General features: G+C 48.2%; 3 protein-coding genes across 4 annotated transcripts; 2 read left to right on the top strand and 1 right to left on the bottom strand.

Annotated features, from left to right (window-relative positions):
* Positions 1–2747: 2747 nt before the first annotated feature.
* On the top strand, positions 2748–5924 carry LOC117838682 (F-box protein FBW2). 2 transcript variants are annotated; one of them, XM_072295386.1, is made up of 5 exons: positions 2748–2887; positions 3023–3194; positions 3301–3397; positions 3809–4145; positions 5020–5924. In XM_072295386.1, the coding sequence occupies exons 2-5, from the start codon at positions 3104–3106 to the stop codon at positions 5680–5682; spliced, it is 1188 nt and encodes a 395-aa protein (XP_072151487.1). In that variant the 5' UTR covers positions 2748–2887; positions 3023–3103; the 3' UTR covers positions 5683–5924. The 2 variants fall into 2 exon arrangements, with proteins under 2 accessions (XP_072151487.1, XP_072151488.1); XM_072295387.1 differs by lacking the exon at positions 2748–2887 and having other exon boundaries at positions 2894–3397.
* Positions 5925–8395: 2471 nt separating this feature from the next.
* On the bottom strand, positions 8396–13036 carry LOC117838706 (polyadenylate-binding protein 2). The gene is made up of 6 exons (XM_034718840.2): positions 12822–13036; positions 12632–12731; positions 11230–11300; positions 9008–9199; positions 8788–8909; positions 8396–8715 (listed from the first exon to the last, which is right to left on the bottom strand). Exons 1-6 carry the CDS (start codon positions 12924–12926, stop codon positions 8667–8669), a joined length of 639 nt encoding a protein of 212 aa, XP_034574731.1. The 5' UTR covers positions 12927–13036; the 3' UTR covers positions 8396–8666.
* Positions 13037–14031: 995 nt separating this feature from the next.
* Positions 14032–15359, top strand: LOC117838691 (24.1 kDa heat shock protein, mitochondrial). The gene is made up of 2 exons (XM_034718828.2): positions 14032–14599; positions 14726–15359. Exons 1-2 carry the CDS (start codon positions 14350–14352, stop codon positions 15136–15138), a joined length of 663 nt encoding a protein of 220 aa, XP_034574719.1. The 5' UTR covers positions 14032–14349; the 3' UTR covers positions 15139–15359.
* Positions 15360–20336: the final 4977 nt, after the last annotated feature.

Consider the following 20336-nt stretch of genomic DNA (forward strand, 5'->3'; position numbering starts at 1 on the left):
TATGATATAATAATTAAGGTATACACGCATGATGTGTGTCATCATTTATAAAGATATAGAGAAAGTAATGAGAATATATATTTCTATATTAAAATTATAGGTCAAACTTAGGGTCCATTAAACAGATTCAAGCGCATACCTGCAATGCAAAGTGAAAAGTTAAACATTATAAATGTGGATGAAAATGTTATAAAGTAATGACTAACTAAAATCTATCACAGTCGGATGAAGATAATAAGTATATGTTTATGTAAGTATTATGTTCGAATATTTAACAAATGAGAGGTAGCTCAAGGTAATAGTTTGTAGTAATATGGCCTCATTTTTTCATTGGAGACTCTGCATTAGTTCTCACGAGACATGCTAGAAAAAATGACTAATCTTAAAAATTCTCACAAAAATCAGAAACATCAATTATGCAAATTCTATAAGAAGTTACACACTACTATCATTATAAAAATATTTTAAAATAAATCCTAAACCTATATCTAATTTATTGAGCTCGGTCATTATAAAAAGTAATCTAAAATAATCCCACAATCTTCATCCAATTTACTCGTGCATATCATTGTAAAACATAACTTAAAATGCCATTCTAAATTTGTATCTAAGTTACTCATGTATGTTGTTATTAAAAATAACATAAAGTAAACATCTAAATCTTAATCTAATTATCTTCGTGTGCATCATACAGAAATGTTCAAAATTAAACTAATATATGATTCTAAATTACCTATTTATGTTATTGTTAATATAGAAATACTAAGTTAAGGTATATATGCATGACGAGTGTCACCATGTATGCGAGGAAGTGATGAAAAATATTAATTTTTATGATAAACATAATGTATAGAGGCACGATACAAAATAAAAAAAGTGTGAATGTGGATTGAAAAGGTTATAGACTAATTACTCATTAAAATTAATCACAACTGGATATAAATAAGTACATATCTATATGAGTATTATGTTGAAGTATTAAAAAATGAGAGAGTAGTAGGCAGGGGCGGATCTAGAGCCTGGGCTGCAGCCCGGGGCGAGACCATGGAGTCCCTTTAACATATGTGTTGTTTAGCCTAACAAAATGAGGCTTAGGAGACAAGATTACACTGTTTTAGGTGTGATTTAACAGCTCAGCCCGGGGCGCAGCCCCGTTCTGGATCCACCCCTGGTAGTAGGTAAATAATTTTGATTATTAGTTAGGATTTTAATTTCTAAATAATTTTTAAATATAATAGTTTTTATAAATATTAGTCCCTTTGGTACGGGTTGACAGACTAATATATTAAATACACGTTCAATAATGGAGGCCTGGCCGGGTCAAGAGTTTCCGCGTAGGACTCGAGGACAGCGCACTTTCGGAATTCCTTCCCTTCCTTCTCAGACTCGTGCGTGCGTGGGAACCTTAAATTTGTCTTGGCAAGAAGACGCACGCATGGCCGGCCGATGCACGGGCGGGCACGGATCGGGCACCAGTGGAGTGGGCTACAGGCTACGACCAAGCTATAGGAGCGGCGCGCACCCGGCCCGGCCGACAGGGGGGCACGGCGCCACGGCCTCGCGATTCAACGCGACAGGTCGGAGAGGAATCCACACTTGTCCTACTGGCATGGCACCCGCGCCATGCAAATCAACGACCCGCACCGCACCGCGCGTCCGTCCCCCCTGCACACACCTTCACATGCACGCTAGTGGTGACTAGTGACTAGGTTGGTAGGTGATCAACAACGTCTGAACAAAACAAAACAAAACAAAACGAGAGGGAGAAAAGGAGAAAAGAATCATACAGCAGGTCCCTAGCTGGTAGCTGCAAGAAATGCTAAATAACAATATCTGTATTTAAAAAAAAAGTTTCTAGATGAGTCAGTGCAATTTGTTTTTCATGTGTTCAGACTTCTGACAGACTCCAGGCACGATGAGTGAGCTAGGTCAGCGTTGCTACGAACCTGCGTTTATACGGGAAGAAACAATGAGCATTGGCTGCACGTCGCGTCGCCGGGGAAGTGCCAACTCTCTACGGACAGAGGCATTGACTGCTGCGACACGACACAGACACGCACAGTGTGCTCGTCACGCAACGCAACTAACGGCTGAAATGGCAATCCAGCGGGTGCCAAGGCCATTGGCCCATTGTGCATTGACGTGACCTCGCCCAGTGTCTTTCAGTAATAGGATTGTTTTGTTATTCCTTATCAGCTCCCGTGTACTCGCAGATCCTAATGGCCAGCTCCAGCGGCGACGATGTGCCAGTTTTTACTACCAAATCCACCTAACGCTAATCGCTATCGCCTAACCCCAATAATTTCTTCAAGTCATGCTGAACCGTCGAATCAAGGATAAAATCAGCGGATGGATAGACAGAAAATGACTTGAGCAAGCATCTTATCGTCTCTCAAGTCAACATGTTACACCTTTCTTTGATCCTTCTCGTTTCTATCTTCGATTAAATCCAGTCTCGCCATTACATTTCCGTCTGGAGTAGCAGATGCCACCTGGCGACATTTTTACTGTCTTATCGGCTTGTAAATTCTCGTCTGAATTTTGCGTCGAAAGGAAAAGAAAACCAACACGGGCAAGATAAAAAGAAATTCCACATGCCGGGCAATATCGGCACGGGGGGCAGCTGCATCCACAGTACGCCCGCCGCGCGCCCCTCGTTTTTTTCTCCTCCTCGAGAACACGCACACACGGAAGCTAGCTCAGCTCAGCTCACAGCCTTCTTCAGTCTTCTTCTTGTACCGACCATTCTCCCTTGCACTGTCGCCCCGCCCTCTCTCGATTCTCTCTCCAGTCCAGCCGCGGCAGTCCCCCCGCGCCCTTGCATCAGGCGTTGCCTCCTGCAGATCCAAATTGGAATTTGGGCCTTCGTCTCCACATCACCAATCCGGTAAATACGCGGGCAATAAACCACTCTCACTTCCCCCCGGATCCTAACTCTGCTTCTTGCGGTTTTCTCTTGCAAATTATTATGGAAAGGGAAATATTTATATTCTTCCCCTTTTTGCTCTGCTGAGCCCAAAAGGCCGAAGCTTTTGCGTTCTTCCCCACAAATATCTGGAGCAAGCCATACCTTTTGTTTCGTTTGGCCATGGGGTGAAATGGTATGTGGTATGGCCACCAATTGGCATGCTGCCCTTTTCCATCCCTGCAGCTGCAAGAGGCCTTCTTTTTAGATCTGTGCCTTCCTCTTCCTGGTACTCTGTGATTGGAGTCAGTTTTAGAGTTTAATGAAGCTCTTTTTTCTTGCCAACTTTTGGATGACGCTTACATCTTATCCCCCCTTGCTTGCTTCTTGGATAGGTTGCCTTCTTTGGGGTTTGCTCACAGCACACACAAGCCATTTTACTGCTTGGAGGCTGCCACTTTTAGCATCTCTGCCTCTTGAGCGATCTCCAAGGTAAGCAGCCCCCACTCCCTAGGAAGAAATGGAAATAAAAAAGTTTTGGTTCTCCGTTGGAGTGAGGAATTGAGTCCTCTGCACTCCTCCGTGATTTCCTTAGTTCTGATTAGAAAACATATGAGGTTGCTGGATTACTAAAATCATCTTCCCTTTTATCGGATCTTTCAAATTGCTCGGTTCTCTCTTGCTGGCTCAGTCTGCTTGCAAGATCTGAGTCCAGTTGACTTGGTTCTTCCCAGATTCTTTGATTGGAGATGGGGCGTACAAAATGAAGTAGTGTTACCAGCTCTATTCCCCACTTCCTTCCATTTTTCAATCTGAGCTGCGGCAGTTCATCTTGGTAGTTGAAGCATTCATTCGTCAATCATAATGGATAGCTTGTAAGGCCGGTCCTTTCACTCGCTGCAGGGGAAGGGAAGGGAGTGATGGGGGAGTGCGAGGACGCCGAGGAGTACAGGTGCTGGGAGGAGCTGTTGCCGGACGCGCTGGGCCTCATCTTCCGCAACCTTCCGCTCCAGGAGGTGCTCACCGTCGTGCCGCGGGTGTGCAAGTCCTGGGGTCGGGTGGTCGCCGGCCCCTACTGCTGGCAGGAGATCGACATCGAGGAGTGGAGCCAGCAGCAGAGCAAACCGGAGCAGATCGGCCGCATGGTCGAGATGCTCGTCGGCCGCAGCGGCGGCTCGTGCCGCCGCATCAGCGTCTCCGGGCTTCCCTGCGACCCGCTCCTCTCGTTCATAGGAGACCGGTAAGTTTGAATTCTGGCGATGCTCTCTGCTCCTTTCCGTCTTCATTTCCCCATTTTGATTTTGTCGCGGTTTCCTGTGGGTAGTGAACATTTCTGCAAAATTCTTGAAATTACTACTTTCCCCAACGGACCATTAGATTAGAAATCCATGCTCTTCATAATGCATCCCGAATTTTAGAGTCTACATTCTACACTGAGATGGATTCAGAAGGTATCCCCATCATCGGAGTTCAGACTGTCAGTTATCTTAGCCGCGTGAGCTGTGATGGGACGTTTGATTGCAGAGAACAGGCAGATCACTGTGTCAAATTTAAATTTGTGATATGCAAATTCAGGTCCATTTATAAATCTAGTGATTAGTATAAGGCTAGTTGTCAATCTTTGCCATTTGCAATATATAGGTGCAATATAGGATCTCTAGTTTAAACCACTGGTTGTCAGTTCATTGCATGGATCGGTTTTGGGAACGAAAATGTAGATAGGGAGCTTGCAGTCTGATGCATCCGAGCCATCCTTTGGTCTTGAATCCAACTTGTAGGATGTGGATTCACTTCCAAGTTGATCACTTGATATGTATTATTTCTGAATTATCTGCATGGTGAACTAGGATTAGATCTTTTATTCTGAATTGAGCGATACAAATTATTAGATTCGCAAGTACAAACACAAGTACTGCTTGCACATGCGTACAGTCATATACACTGAGGCTCTCACAATTACCCGTCCTCCTACTGGCTAGTGGTTGGTTGGTCACAAGCTTTGCCGTTCAGCTGGTCCACATAATGTAATAACTGTCATAATTTCCAGAGTTACAGTCTCCCAGAATTGGTCACTGATCCTTCTGCATAATGTTCTCCATCTTCCTGTTCACTAGCGCGCGAGCTCTTCGGGCCCTGGAGATTCCACGGAGCGAGATCAGCGACTCCATCGTGGAGACCGTGGCGCCGCGGCTCTCCAACGTCACCTTCCTGGACATCAGCAGCTGCACCAAGATCGGCGCCCGCGCCCTGGAGGCGTTCGGCAAGCACTGCAAGTCCCTGGTGGGGCTCCGGCGCGTGATGCACCCGATCGACCTGGTGGACAAGGAGTGCCAGCACGACGAGGCCCACGCCATCGCCCGCAGCATGCCCAAGCTCCGGCACCTGGAGATGGGGTACATGCTGATCCGGACGGAGGCGGTGGCGGAGATCCTGGGGCAGTGCCGCGACCTCAAGTTCCTGGACCTGCGCGGGTGCTGGGCCGTGGACGACAAGCTCCTGCGGGAGCGCCACCCGGGGCTCCGCGTCCTGGGCCCGCGCGTCGAGGACTGCTACGAGAACACCTACTGGGAGGAGTGCTCCGACTACTCGGACGACGACTCCTCCATCTACTCGTGGGAGTTCATGGACGACGTCGACGGCTACTACGCCGTCGGCAGCGACGACGAGGCCATCTGGGACGACGGCCAGGGGCTCGAGAACCTCGAGGTCAGGTTCTACGGCGGCGGGTTCAGCGAGAGCTTGGCCGGCTTCGACTGGCCACCGTCGCCGTGAGATAGATGGCAGCATATGCAGTTCTTCTTGCTTCTACTGTATGTGTGCGTGTGTGCGTGTGCTGTTCCTGAGCTTGCAGCTATGTTGTTGCTGTACTGTGTCTGCGACACCACTCGATCTCCCCCTCTAGCTTGCAGATATGTGTTAAGTGGACTGCTGCTAATAGTACAATCTAGATGATGTAAACTCTGGTGTTTACATGGAGCAAATCAACATGCATCGGTGAGATTTCACCGGCGCAAATCAACACTCTGATCTCTGCATGTCCTGGGTCTATCATGTGAGCCAGTACAATGCGATGCAAAGATTTTAAAGATCGCGTGGCCGGCCTCTGCACCCTCGTGTATCGGACAAGATCGATGCGCACGCAGTGCCGCAGGGGCCGTGGCCCGCTGCAGCGGAGTCTGAAGAGTACCCGCTCGCTTTGAGTTGAGAGATGCTGCAGCACATGCCATGCCAATGCAGCGCGGCACGGCAGTGGCATGGCAGTGCAGCCCCCGGGCGCACGCAAACGCAAGCAGGCAGCTAAAAGCTACTCCGCTTTTAGGCCGGGCCGGGGCCGGACCACGGCGCCTGGCTGCTGCCTGATCCCAAGATTTTGCCCGAAACCATGTGGTAAAGCGGGGATCTTTCCTGAGAAATCAGAATCAGGTGGGGGTGGACGGCGACGCCCGTGGCTGCCAAGCCGATTGTCTCTTGCAAGGCAAGCTAGCCCCGGCGTCTCGCTGCGCCTGCTGCCGCCTGCGCTGCGCGCCTCTGCAGGCAAGCCTTGGCGCTGCACGCTAGATTCTGACGGGGTTTTCCCAATTCCCATGCGAGCAGGATCAGGAGGCAGGTGCAGCCTATTTTATCTACCTTGAGGTATGGTCAGGTCAGGTCTGAACGGATGGATGCCTCTGCCAAAATATTTTGACGCCTTCTGGGGGTAATCTATACTAGGCACTGATCTTTGGGAGAGAACAGAGATAACCGGGCCAGGATTTGCCTACTTGACATCACGCTGCTGCTGCTAACTGTGCTGAGGAACAAGTGTCTCAGAAATGATTCTTGTGCATCTTGGTTATGTGCCTTGTGTGTGTTTTTTCTTGTCCTTAATATTATTCTAGCATTCAGAGAGACAAATGGTGAAAAGGGGTTATCTATGTTAAACTTGAGTTGAAGACATTATTTCTCTCATTCTAGTAGTGCTTGAGTTGAAGAGCTAGAGAAAGGAATACAAAGGGGACAGACCTGAGATAGAAAGGACAGATGGCTGTGGACCTACTGCACTGTACTGCGCTACTCCTACATACACATTTTTGGCAAATACATGTACGGCACTACACTTTGCTGCGTGCCAATGGCTCAGATCTTTCTTGATTAGTGCGGCATCAATTCTCAAAAGGATAGCGAAAAGGATTAAACTTTTCTGGAAATCCGCAATCGGCACCGGCATCAGGATTGTTAATGAGGGATTTCTGAATAGGATGTCTGTATTCCTGCTACCCCAAGCCTCGCCCTTTTCACTTTGGTTTTTATGTTTTCCATGCGTCCTCACCTCACCTCACCTGCCACGCCTTTGTCCCCTATAGCTTTATTAACTTTGCAAGATTCCCCTGTTGGAACTTGTGGTTGACAATAGCATGGGGGGAGTAGGGCTGCCGGCTAAGCCTTATCAGGTTGTTGCGGCTCCTGTAACCATCCGCTGTGCTGTGCTGTGATCCTGTGACTCTCCCTTTGGCATCAGCAGCATCATGAGAGCAATCAGAGGCCGTCTGCAATATTCTTCCTGTGTTGGAATGATGGGCAAAAGGGGGGGAGGGGGGATGTTGGAGTGATACTAGTATATTACAGAGACTTTATGTCGGCACTGCGGTAACCACGGATCAGCTTTGCCCGCGGTAAACAGTCTGGTAAAGGGAGGCTGATTATTAGTTGAGGCTTTTGATTTGCAGGTTTACTGTCTGGTAAAAGGGGACTGATTAGTTACGGCTTGAGGCCCAGGACATTGGTCGATGCGCAGGGAACATGGATGCCGAGATTAGAGAACGGATGCTCCGAGAGTATCAGAGCACTCAGCACTAGACGTTGATACCGTTGTTGCTGCAACTGCAAGAAGACGAATCTAGGTAGCAATCTGCAATACGATAGACAAACAGCTATAACAAGATTCAAACAGCCCAGAGAGCTGACAGTTGTGAACTTGTGTGTGACGACTATGGGTCTACCGTCTACGGCTGCATGGCTTCATTAGGACAAATATCATATCATTCACGATTTCTTGGTTTCGGCTTCCTTTGGAACATAGGATTCATTTAAGAATTTTGTGGGATTTGAATTTTTCCTATGTGGCCCTTTGAAACAAAGGATTAGCTATCTTCTATTCCTTCAGAGTTCCTACGGAATGGCTCAATTCATAGGAATTTTGAACAAAATCTAACATGAGATCCAACCTCTTGGAAACTTTCCTTTATGTCTCTCTCTTCCCATTCCTTTATTTCTCCTATGTTGCATCCAAACTTTCCTACATTCTTAAAGGATTGCAAATGTCATGCAACTCTATTCCTATGTTTTTTTCTATTCCTACATTTTGATATTCCCCTTCATTTGGATTTATACTGATGGCTCATGTTTAGCTGTATCCATATCACTGTCAATTCTTTCCACAGCTATTCTGAAGTGAGTTGTAAAAGGCTGTTAGAATCAAGAGTACTAAAGAAGGGCAATAGAATACTGAAATAACTCCGGGGAAAGAGCACAAATCAGTATTACACAATGTTGTTTTTTCAGTTATTACATCTTGTATCACAGCAAGACGATATTACAAGTCCCATAAGGCGGCACTTAAACAGAGGTCACAAAAGGCACCTGGGGCAGGAGCATTCAACCGCAACAATAATGTCTTACTATGAAACAGGCAATTGTGCAAATGAAACACCAGCAGGTAGAGTAGAATTATTCCCGAGACTGACTGTGGCTGGATTTGCATTTAACTTCATGACACCGTACTTCAGAAGTAAGGTCTGTAGCGCATAGGCCGGCGGAATCTTGGAGCCCTCCTGCAAATATATAAATGGCTATGTTAGAAAAGAAAACTAGAAATCCACATTGTAAAAGACCACAAAACTTACCCATATCCATATGGGGGGAAGTACGGTGCTCCATATGATCTATAAGGGTAGCCGTGGTAGGGGTTATATCCACGTGGTGGACGCTGCTTCATCCCAGGGACATTAGTCCTCTTTGGTGCAACCTGTTGAGCACAAAGCAAAGAGTGTAAGATTGAGCATCGTTCAAAAGCTCTTTTGAACTCTTGAGATCACATTGAACCTCCGCCAGATATGTCTGTACCTTAATCTGGCGACCATGCAATTCAGATTCATTCAAATTAAGAGCCTCCTGGACAGCTTCTTGTTCCAGAAATTCAACATAAGCAAAACCTTTTGGCTGCCCAAACTTGTCAGTCAAGATTGTCACCCGATTGACAGTTCCACAAGCTTGGAAGTGCTGCTGCACTTCTTCCGGTGTACATGCATAATCAACCTAAGGTAATATGATTGTATCAGCAAAATTATGTTAACGAGTGCTGAGTGGAAAACGGAAAGTAAAACCACAAATTATGAGTTAAGTAATTAACTCATACGCTAGGTAAACTAAGCACCAAGCAGGTGAAAAGATCCACAACACAAAAAAAAATGACTGAATCAATCCATATTTGATGTCATAGCCTTAAATAAATAAAGAAAATCATCACTCAAGCAGTGACAGCAGTTACTGGGACAAAATAGTTGATGTAAACTTTAAAATGATTAACTCCCTAAAAGACAACCATTCATTTTAAAATATAAGCTTGGTAGAATCCTAGAAGGCTTCATTTTAAAGGTTACCTCTCTAATATTTTGAAGGTATATGTATGGCAAAATAGCTGAATTTGATAAAATGACAAACAACATTTACTTAAATCGCATTGAAGCTTAGGTCAAGGTGCCACTTTAGATGAAAACGGAGACACTGATTTTTACATGTAATACAATGTACTATGACAAATATCACCCCAAGGGATATATTGGAGAAACTGACATGCCAAGTTGACTAATATGTAAGACAAAAAACATAGAAGGGATATATTGGAGATATGTGAGTAGTAAATAGAAAAAAAAGTAGCATCTTACTAAGAGCCTAAAACTTAACACTTACGATAACAAATTCAAACCATTTGATTTTAAATTACCAGTTAACATAAGAATGCAAAGGAAAGAAGCATGCACAGTAAGCCTTTTTTTTCCTTGTAGCATCCATAACTGTTAATATCTCAGCTAAGTTGATAACTTCCTACAACTTCGTGAGCTGCAACACTGTTTTCTTAGCACCATTATTAGTTTGTAAACTGCAGGTATGTCTGCTGCATGTCACTCATATGTAACTAAATATCAGGCAGCATTTATCCTCATGTTAGTAAGAAAAAGAAGCCATCACAATATGATCCGATAAAATACAATTGTTGGGTGAGATGACAAATAAAAGGGAAAAGGTGGGAAGATAGGCAGAGCACAAGTTCACAAACAGCAAAGAATAGAGTCAAAGATTAATGTTTCCTACTGTTACACTTACATGTCATACCTATGCACCACTCAGGTGATATCATTGGACCAGCAGCTAGGGATAACACTGCATCAGATGCCGGCTCCAGTCAAAAAGGGCCATCCCAAGTGTACCAGCAGCTCTGTGCTGACTTCCTTTGCTTCATCAGGGAGGTCTTCTAAGTTCTAACCTATGATATCTATATTGTACTTTTTTACTCTTTCCTTTTTCTTTTCTTTTTTTCCATGCACTTTTTTTTATATTTTTTTTCAGATATCTTTCTATTTTTCTCTCTTTCTTTTCACACTAACCTAACTCTGAAATATGGGCCAGGTGCCCGCTAGTCAATTTGAAAGGCTTGCTCAAGCACACTGCCTGCGACCATCACCATTACTTAATCAATGCACAAAAACAACAAAATGAAACTCCATAAAGGCAACAAAGGGGTATTGATGAGTACTGATAGCAAAGGATGATGATAAAGCACACATGAAACACTTCACAACAGCGCATTGCATTATGAGGAAACCAATAAGCATTGGGGAGCAAGGAAGCAATAATTAAATTAGGGACAAGATTTGGTATTCTGTCTGCCAATAAAGACATCCAGCAGTCCCAGAGGCCAGTACTATTTCCATTTTCTAAAAAAATAAAGACATCCAGCACTAAATCATTTTCCAGTAGAAATGCAATCATTGAGTTTCTGAAAAGGGAAGTAGCAAGGTAGTAGGCTTTTTCAGAGAAACATTTCATAACACTAAGTGTAGAGTGCCAAAAAAATTCCAGTTAGCAACTAAGCAATATGTGTGTGTGCTATTTAATAATACAGATATCCACGTTTTGTCCTTCATGTTTCATAGCATGTAGAATAACAAGAATACTATATAGAAATTTTTAACAGCAACAAAATATAGTAACGCAAATATGCGTTGAATTATAGACGTATACACCCACAGTAGGGAAAGAGAGAAAGAGAGCTTATATAATCTTACATTTCCAACATAGACAGAGCGGGCATCCACCTGCTCCTTTGCCTCAGCTGTAGATGCACTAGGGTCACCTCCTGCAAAACAGAAGAGCGATTCTGTCAAGAGAACTTGCACCTTGTGTTAGACTAGCGAGCTAAAATTAAAGTAAACCATCGATCAACTAAGTCATGACAGACCAGCATATCCATGAGAAGACAAGAATGCAGTAAAACATAGATTTTTTTTTTCTGAAGGCTCATCAAGATAGATTTTCTTTGGATATATGCTTCTCTGGAACATGAGACATGGATCCACATGCACACAAAAAAAGTGGTACCCCCTCCGCTGGCTAAACTTTTGAAACTTTGAGCATCTATAATTTTTTAAATATTTCATTTAGAACATGAAGGTCATACATGTAGATTATTCTTAAAAATATGTTCATGATCTCATAGTCTATTATATTCCATAAATATATTGTGGCAGTAGGCACACACACATTGGAGAGCGTTCCATGTACAAAATGACAAATATTTTATAGTCGGGAGCACTGATTTGGATCAACGTGAACATACCAGAAGGAATCCCAACATACTCACAAGAAGTAACAATCTATATTCTGCATAGAAGAACTTTTCAATTGAAAATCACCAAACATATGTCCAAGGCACAAGAAAGTTATCCTACAGAACCAAGTATGCAGCTACACAGAGGAATGAGTTCACCACTTCAGTAAAAGAATCAAAGAACTACTTTCATTGCAGGTACATGAATTCATGGTTAGAGGTATAGTTCAGTGTACGCAGTAAGCAATATATGAAACAGAGAGATTGCCGATTTGCCATATTAAGGGTCGGTGAATAAGATATAAATGATACCAGACAGAGAAACACAGAAGATTAAAGGATCTAAAATAGAATGGAAAATAGAGGAGGCCAAGGTACAAGTATCACGAGAAGGGTTAGTTGTAGGTGATAAATAGAAATTTTAGCACAAAAGTTTTTTAGCGCGTTCCTGGTCATAAGTGCACAAGAAAACAGCCTCAGCAAAGGAATCTGAAAGGACAACTAGACTGGATTCTAACTGCGGTCCGATCAGAACACACAAAACCAAGTTAAATGTACAACATGTACAGTAATGAAATATGGAATCCAAGTTGTGTAGAAAATATCAACGGCATGATTGCATACTTCACGCACAGTAAACAAGTTAAAAAGCAAGCGAACTGAGCATATGAAGGATTAGTCACAAGTTTATCGAGTAACCAAATAATGAATCCGGTCATAGTTGCAGGCACTGATCTTAACTGGCTCGAACAGTTTTAAAGCTTATTCCATCGAATATAGCGAAGCATATCGAATAACTGTTATGTAGCCTAAATACATCGCAAAAGAAGCATCGAAAAGGTAAGGTGGGGGAGCACAACCTTGCATCTCCTTGGCGACCTTGGCCTGCATATCACGGAGGGCAGCAGCCTCCTCCTCCATCTCCTTCAACCTGCGCTTCATCTCGTCGAGCTCCTGCAGCTGGACGAACCCAAGGCCCAAGGGGGTCAGCTACCCGTACGGGCCTAGGGCTAGGGTTTAGCGCAAGAGACACGGATCCAGGGATGGTACCTTCGCCGCGTCGTCCCCGCCGGCGGCCATATCGACGTCGGCGCCGTCCATGTCGCCGTCCTCCGGGATCTCCTGGCCGTAAACCTCGTGCTCTTCCTCGTCCATGGCGGCGTCAGCTCCCTCGCCTCCCCGAATTTCCCCTCTGGCCCGATCTGACACGACGATTCGGCCGTAGCAGGTGCTGGTTTGGTGAGCAAAGGATCCGTCGCCTTGGACGGAGAAAGGTGAGTGGGCTTGGGCTGTGAGTTTGATGATGGGCCTTATGGTGCTCGAGTCATGACAGATTGGAAAAGGTCTATTCAACACCCCTTAACCGAAAAACCGGATGTTTCAACCCGCACCAACTATTGAAACGGTCCGACACCCCTGAGTGGTTTTAGCTGACGTGGCACCATGTCACCCATCCTATGTGTTGCCATGACAGCCGCGAGGGTATAAACTGGATCACATTGATAGTTCGAGGGGTTAGCTAGACTTTATAAGAATAAAATAAAATAAAATAAAAATATTTTTTCTTAGAAAAGATATGCAATTAAAAATTCTAAAACCTAGTTTAGTCTTCTAAAATTCATTATAGCTTAGAAACATATGAAACCAATCTTATTTTTTTAAAAAAATCATGCTCTATCTTACAGTGCTTAGCCAAGTGTTATTTAATTATTTTATGATCCTCTTTGATGTTTATTTGCTACTAGTTAGTCTCGTTATCTATTATAATTAGTTGATAGTGACGACTCGAACTACGTAGAAGTGACTTGACTCAAGTGTCAACACCACCTCATATTTAATCCTATTTAGAAATGTGCGACCCATATATAGCATGGTTAGATCTTTTATTTAATTGAATGATTTGTTTTTACAAGGCATATTAAGATAAAAAGCACGTTTTCTCCAACCTAAAATGAATTTCTCGTGAATTTTCTAAAACTAAACCGGATTTTAGAATTTTTTTAATTGCATATCTATCCTATAATTTTTTTATTTTTATTTTTTTATAAAGTCTAGTTGACCCTTGAACTATCAAGGTTTTCCTCGTAGCTGATGTGGCGCCATGTAGAACGGCTGACACGGCGCCACGGCAGTTAAAATCGCCGCGAAAACTGCTCAGGGGGTAAATCGGACGGTTTCAATAGTTGATGGGTGTGAAACGTCTGGTTTTTCGGTTGAGGGGTAAACATCAAACAAGGTCGATAGTTGAGGGGTGTTGAGTAGACTTTTTCCTTGACAGATTCGGCCTGTTGATCTTGCCCATCTGATTCGACTGCATTGTGGGCCTAGTAACCTGGCGGTAGCTGGGCCCACTCTGACGAGCGGAGCAACGCGCGGCTGCACTCTGAACTCGCGCCTCTTCTGGAATGTTCGGCCACCGCAGGTTCTTCCTGAACCTTCTGAATTCTTCTCCAAGCATTGCGCCGCTATATAAATTCCTCCACTTTCCTACGGTATTTACACCACAAGAAGAAATCCACGAACATCGCAGCGAAAGAGAAAGCAGATCAAACCCAGGGAGGAAGAAAGAGGGAGTGTCATGGCTTCCACTGTGGCTTCCAAGAGGGTCGTCCCGCTGGTCCGCGCGCTGGAGAAGCTCCTCGCCGCGCCGTCCGCGCCCTTTGCTGGCTCCGCACTCAGGCCGGTGGCAGTCGCCGGTGGCCTCCGCGGTTACAACACCGGCGCTCCCCTCCGCCGTTACGAGGGGGCCGAGTCGGACGAGGACGGCGTCCGCGAGTACGAGAACTGTCGCGGCGGCCGGGACTACGCTGTGCCCAGCCTGTTCTCAGGTAGTCGTCATCCTCGTGCCATGCCCGACTCATATCTTCGTTCTCTCAACTGAGATAATGGAATTCGATCGCATTGAATGGTCGTAGTCTGTACTCTGTACTGATTCCGTTTTGGTCTTCATCCAGATGTTTTCCGTGATCCGTTCAGTGCGCCGCAGAGCCTCGGCCGCCTGCTGAGCCTGATGGACGACATGGCGACGGCGTCGCCGGTCCGTGCCGGCGCGGTGCGGCGCGGCTGGAACGCAAGGGAGGACGAGGAGGCGCTCCACCTGCGGGTGGACATGCCGGGGCTGGGCAAGGAGCACGTCAAGGTGTGGGCGGAGCAGAACAGCCTGGTGATCAAGGGCGAGGGCGAGAAGGAGGCCGGCGAGGACGAGGCCGCCCCGCCCCCGAGGTACACCGGCCGCATCGAGCTGTCGCCGGAGGTTTACAGGATGGACACGATCAAGGCCGAGATGAAGAACGGCGTGCTCAAGGTGGTCGTGCCCAAGGTGAAGGAGCAGCAGCGCAAGGACGTCTTCCAAGTCAACGTCGAGTAGATCTTTCCAGATGAAAGTCAAACCTCTGAGTCTGAGGGGCTACTAAACTAGATTTTCTCTTTTTTTTATCCAGTCTTTAAAGGATTTCATCTTGTGAAAATAAGCAACGTAGAACTCGGTAGCGATTTTGCTTTTTAGTGTGAGATCCAGCGGATTTGCAACGTGTATGGTGTTTATGCTTTCTCCTCTTGTAATCGAACACGTTCTATTTTTCTGTTTTATTTTTACACGAGCATCAAATGTGTCTCACCCGAATCGAACGTGAACACGTTCGGTCATAAGTAGATGGACCAGCTCCACCCACGTATCTACACATTACAGTTACTGTTGTACAGTACCTAGGGGTGTTTGGTTTTGGTGATATAGTTAATTTTAACACGTATGGAATTGGCGTCAAGAAAGGAAAGGATTAACTGATGCGGTGAGCTAAAAAGGTCACGATTGTGAATCAGCCGATTGGTGCTACAGTTGGAGATCGGCTGATTGGCGCTGCAGTGTTTTGGCGGATGGAGTTGGTAGAAATCGACCGATTAAGAGGCTGGGGCAATTGGGCCAATATGGGCTTAAAGTGAATTACGAAGAGAAAATAAAGGAGGATTGGCCCACAGGAGCGCAACGACCAACTCCGATACGAGTCGTACTTGTAAATATTCGTTTTCGTTTAAAATTAGAGATAGAATCCTAGTCGATTAAGAGGTTGGTTGTAACAGGCTATAAATAGTCATCTTTAGAGATCCGTAAAAACAACATCAAATCAATACATCAATCTACTATTTCCTCGTACTTTACTTTCAAGTCAGCGACTTCGCTAATACTTTTCTTCTTTTCACGAGTTCGTACGGGTTGGCAGGGCTGCATCGACTCGATCTCCGGCCGATTCTGTAAGTTCCGTTTATCGAGTAATATCTAAGCTTTAACTTCGGGCGCATCGCTGTCGTTTCGTTTAGATTTATTCACCAGTTATCGATATTTACTAGTAGAATTCTAGATTTTACCTGTTGTTCTAGTTTTATCACCAGTTATCCAGCTTGGAATTAGAGCTTTCGGCTTATTTACCTTTATCGCTTATCTATCACTTTCGCATAGCCGATTAGATCTGTTTCAAGTGTTGCTTCTGTAGCGTTGTCTAGTTTACTCTGGTAGTTTTCTTTATAAACGTTACCTAGTTGTCGGCTGCACCATAGCCGATTTCCTTGTTATAGCAAATCGGCCGATTCACTGATGAGATTCATCGAGATCGGAACCTCAGTCGATCGCAGCCTCTGGGATCTGATACGTTTCCTTCCTTGCCAATCAACAGGTCAGATTGGCTGGCACGCCGCGCGAACCGCACCAGGACGATTAGCCGAATATGAGTTAAGCAGATTCTCCCGGGTCGTGTGTCCGACACTGAGATTCAATCGGCTGATCTTTAGCGCCAACAAGTATCTAGGGGTGTTTGGTTTTGGTTTTTAGTTCAGTGATACAGTACCTAGGTAGACAGGTGCTACACTTTAGCTCCTATTTGGACACTAATTAGGTCTATTAAACATAGATTAATTGTACAACCCTAAGTTAAATCTATTAAGCCTAAATCTATTAAGCCTAATTAGTTTATGATTTGATAATGTGGTGCTACAATAACCATTTGCTAATGATGGATTAATTAGGTTTAATAGATTCTATTAGTTTTGTAATTAGCTCATGTTTAATCTTTCTAATTAGCACCCGAATATCCGATATGACAGGGTTAAAATTTAACCCTGTCTCCCAAACAGGCTGCAGCTTAGCAGCGCTGTGCAGCCATTTGCCGCCGCCGCCTGACTCCTCGGCCAGGTAAGCTCGCCGTCGAGTGACCACGCCATAGCGCGCGCCGGTGCCACCCGAGCGGACAGGATGATGGCGTTGAGTTTCGTCGGCGCCACCAGCCACGCCCTGCCCTGGGTGCGGCCTTCACATCGTGCTGCCAGCGTTGGAACTGCGGCGAGCAGTAGCGGCTGGGGACGTGGCGGCGCTCCGGCAGTGGGACGGCGCACGCGCGGAGGGGACTCACAGGTCCCCAGTCCCCTACCTCCCCGGCTGCTGGTGTAGAAACGGTGACAGATCCGGCGTTTCCAACTAGGCCGTTGGTCCGCCGGCCGGTGTTATGCCGAGGGACGTCTCGTTGTCGCGCCCGTTGATGTCGCTCGACGTGGAAAGTGACTTCCACGGCGCCGGGGTGCTTGCCTGCTTGGGGCCCGCGCGCGGCCGACGCACGTACACGAGCGCAGGATGAGGTGTAGGAGCTCCAATAATCGCCATGCGCAACGCGCAGGAGACCGTGCACGTACACGATCGACCACGCATGCGCGCACCCCTGTGCGTGGCACTCCCTCGCAAGCCGCCGTGCCGAACCGGCCGGGCCGCCGCAGCATGCCGACGTACGAACCCGGCGGCGACGGCGAGCACGGGGAACACGGCGCGCCCACGCTCTCCACGGCGGAGGGCCTGTCCGTGCCGGGGACGGCCGGACGGGCACTTCGGGTTCGGGAACGGGGCACGGGCAAGTTGCTGGCTCGATGCAGAACTAGCAGCACGTTCTGATTCGTGATTCCACAACTCCACAAAATCACAAATGCCTAATGCACATAAACAGTGAAAATGTTCAGAGCTTCATCAGTAGACTAACCAAGGTCAGCAGATGCAGACACTCCTAACTGATGCCAGTGGCGACCTGTCCACCCAAAGGCCCCCAAGCACCCATCCCACGCAGCACCCAGCAGAATCGGGAGAGATGAGTTGACTGAAAAAAAAGAAACCTGATGAAGTTGCAGTCGGATGCTTGAGCGACTGGTAGTCCGTCCAGTATCGCCATGCCGGAACTCCATGGAGACGCGGCGCAGGCCGCTGAGCGCTGACGATGCCGTCATCGTCCAACCGACCAACCCTGCAAGCCGCCAGGGCGCGGCTCACTGAAGCACACACGTGGACGGCGTGGCGTGAAGAGGCTTGTCCATGCATGGCACCGGACCGCCGGTGGCTTCGGGAACGCTCGGCGAGGCCTCGTTGGAGTTGAGGCCAGCCCGAAGATCGATGACTACTTGGTCGATCAAGCGCGCTCGAGTGGCTTGCCACATTGACCCGTGACCTTGGGATCGGCACGCTTGGAAGCCTCTTCGGAGGCGCTGCGCTGGACGAAGCCTAGCGTCTGTCTGTTCGCTTCAGCTTATTCAGCCGGCTTATCAGCCATTGAACAGTATTTTTCTTTCACAACAAATTAGCCATTTCAACTTTTCAGCCGACAGCTCAGCCGAACAGCCTAGTCGGCAGCCGGCCGGCGCGCTCCGCAACGTCGTCGCCAGGCGCCTCGAGCGAGCAGGTCCTCGTCCACCAACGCCGCGTGCGTCTCCCGAGAGGCCTCGACGCTGGCCACGTCGAGGGCGCTAGGGACGCTCGTCGTGGAGCCTCACCGGCAGCTAGCCGGCGCCAAGGCTCTGCCTTCGCCATGCTGCCGGCGTTGGAAGCCATGGACCACGGTGACCGGGGCGAGCAGTAGCGGCGGGGACGTGGAGGCGCTCCGGCGGCGAGGCGACGCGCGGAGCGGAGGTTACGGAGTCCCCCTGCCCAGGGTCGGGGCCTCGGGGGTGGACGGTATTTCATTTACCGTCCACCCCTCGATCCCTCCCAGCCGTCAGATCAAGCGCGTACGGCCCAGAATTTGAAAGGGTTCCTTTGACCTGGTCGTTTCCCTGCCTCGATGGCATGGATCGCGTGGCGCGGCGAGCGGCGATGGCACGGCTGGAGGTCGCTGGCGGTCTCTCCGCCGGCTTCTGGGGGCCGGGGGGGGCATCGTCGGCGGCGTCAGGCGCTTCCAACTAGCTGGGCCGTTGCTCCGCCGGCCGGCGTTTTGCCGAGGGCCGTCTCGTTCTCGCTCGCCCCGTTGATGTCGCCGTGGAAGTCGAGCGGCGCCGGGTTGGGAGCGCCACACGCGGAGACCACCGCGCGCCGCCACGGACATGGACACGGTCGAGCACGCAAGCGAACACCCCCCCTGACACTCCCCACGAGCCGCCGGGCCGCTGCAGCATGCCGACGAACCCGGTAGCGGCGAGCTCGGCGGAGGGCCGGTCCGTGCCGGGGGACGGGCACTTCGCGAGGGTTTGGCAACGGCACGGGCAAGCCGGCAAGGGCAGGGCAATGCCGTGGAGCGTCACGGGCTCATCAACAACCAGGTGTTTGCCTGGCCGTGGTCTTCCACGACCACGAGATCCGGCTTCCGGCGGCCCGTGCTCCGCGTCGCCGTCGCCGTACGTCATCCCCAGTATGGCGGCGGCGCTTGACGGCATGGGCGGCTACCATTTCCTCGGTCGCGGTTGCGGGCAGGCGGTGACGGGTGCCCATGCAGCCTCGATCATGCTTTCGCGTGCTTACCCGAGAGCGCAACACAGCAAGCAGCCATGGCGCAACAGCCGGAGAGGTACCCAAAGAGCCGGCGCAACGGTCGGTCCGTGCGGCGCCGGCGCCGGACGACAAGGCCAAAGAGGTGAAGAGGTTCAGGGAGTCCTGGGAGTTCGAGACCTTCTGCTCGGAGCTGGACGCCACGATGACGCGCGCGGTGGTTCTTCAGGGAGAACGCCCCGTACGGCGCGTCGCGACCCCTGGAGGAGCTGTTCCCGAAGCCCGAGAGCCGGGCGTGCCTCGCAAAGATGTACGACGACTGAGTTGCTGGAGTTGCTGCGGCCTCATGCTGTTACACATGGGGAAGCATGCGGAAGTTGCTGGAGTACGGCGGCGATCACACCGAGTTCGCGTTGGAGGCCGTTGTGGATAGCCTGAGGAGGAAATACGCGGGGGCCGTCGATGAGGCGAGGCGGCGGCAGGATCCCGCACGCGCTGCCCACAGACATTTTTTTGAAAATTGACTGCCCACAGACTGGGCGAGCTCGTCCAGGAGACCAGGACAGAGTTCGTGAGGAGCGCGAGAGGTGCTTAAGCTTAAGGCCAAGGAGCAGCGGTGACCGGCATAAACCGTGCGCGTCGCCGGCCGGAAACTCCCTAGAATTCATCGAGCACATGATGTCATGATCAACACTTAACCATCGACACTGACCAGAGCAACCGCGGTGATCCTGATCTGCCTCTCGTTGGATTGATCGAGGACCAGATCTACAGACCAACTCACTCCACAAGCAACTGGGTGGTGAAGATCAGTAGCGACTAGCGGCTGCGCAAAGTAACCT

The sequence above is a fragment of the Setaria viridis genome, chromosome 1 (genome assembly GCF_005286985.2).
Source record: "Setaria viridis chromosome 1, Setaria_viridis_v4.0, whole genome shotgun sequence".
In the NCBI taxonomy this organism is placed as follows: Eukaryota; Viridiplantae; Streptophyta; class Magnoliopsida; order Poales; family Poaceae; genus Setaria; species Setaria viridis.

Coding starts and splice junctions, on each gene's coding strand:
- LOC117838682 (XM_072295386.1), top strand. CDS start 3,104: ATGTGGTATGGCCACCAATTGGCATGCTGCCCTTTTCCATCCCTGCAG. Junction 3,195..3,300: donor TCTGTGCCTTCCTCTTCCTG/GTACTCTGTGAT, acceptor CTTCTTGGATAG/GTTGCCTTCTTTGGGGTTTG. Junction 4,146..5,019: donor CTCTCGTTCATAGGAGACCG/GTAAGTTTGAAT, acceptor CCTGTTCACTAG/CGCGCGAGCTCTTCGGGCCC.
- LOC117838706 (XM_034718840.2), bottom strand. CDS start 12,926: ATGGACGAGGAAGAGCACGAGGTTTACGGCCAGGAGATCCCGGAGGAC. Junction 8,910..9,007: donor TGCATGGTCGCCAGATTAAG/GTACAGACATAT, acceptor TGTGCTCAACAG/GTTGCACCAAAGAGGACTAA. Junction 8,716..8,787: donor TTCCCCCCATATGGATATGG/GTAAGTTTTGTG, acceptor ATATATTTGCAG/GAGGGCTCCAAGATTCCGCC.
- LOC117838691 (XM_034718828.2), top strand. CDS start 14,350: ATGGCTTCCACTGTGGCTTCCAAGAGGGTCGTCCCGCTGGTCCGCGCG. Junction 14,600..14,725: donor TGTGCCCAGCCTGTTCTCAG/GTAGTCGTCATC, acceptor GTCTTCATCCAG/ATGTTTTCCGTGATCCGTTC.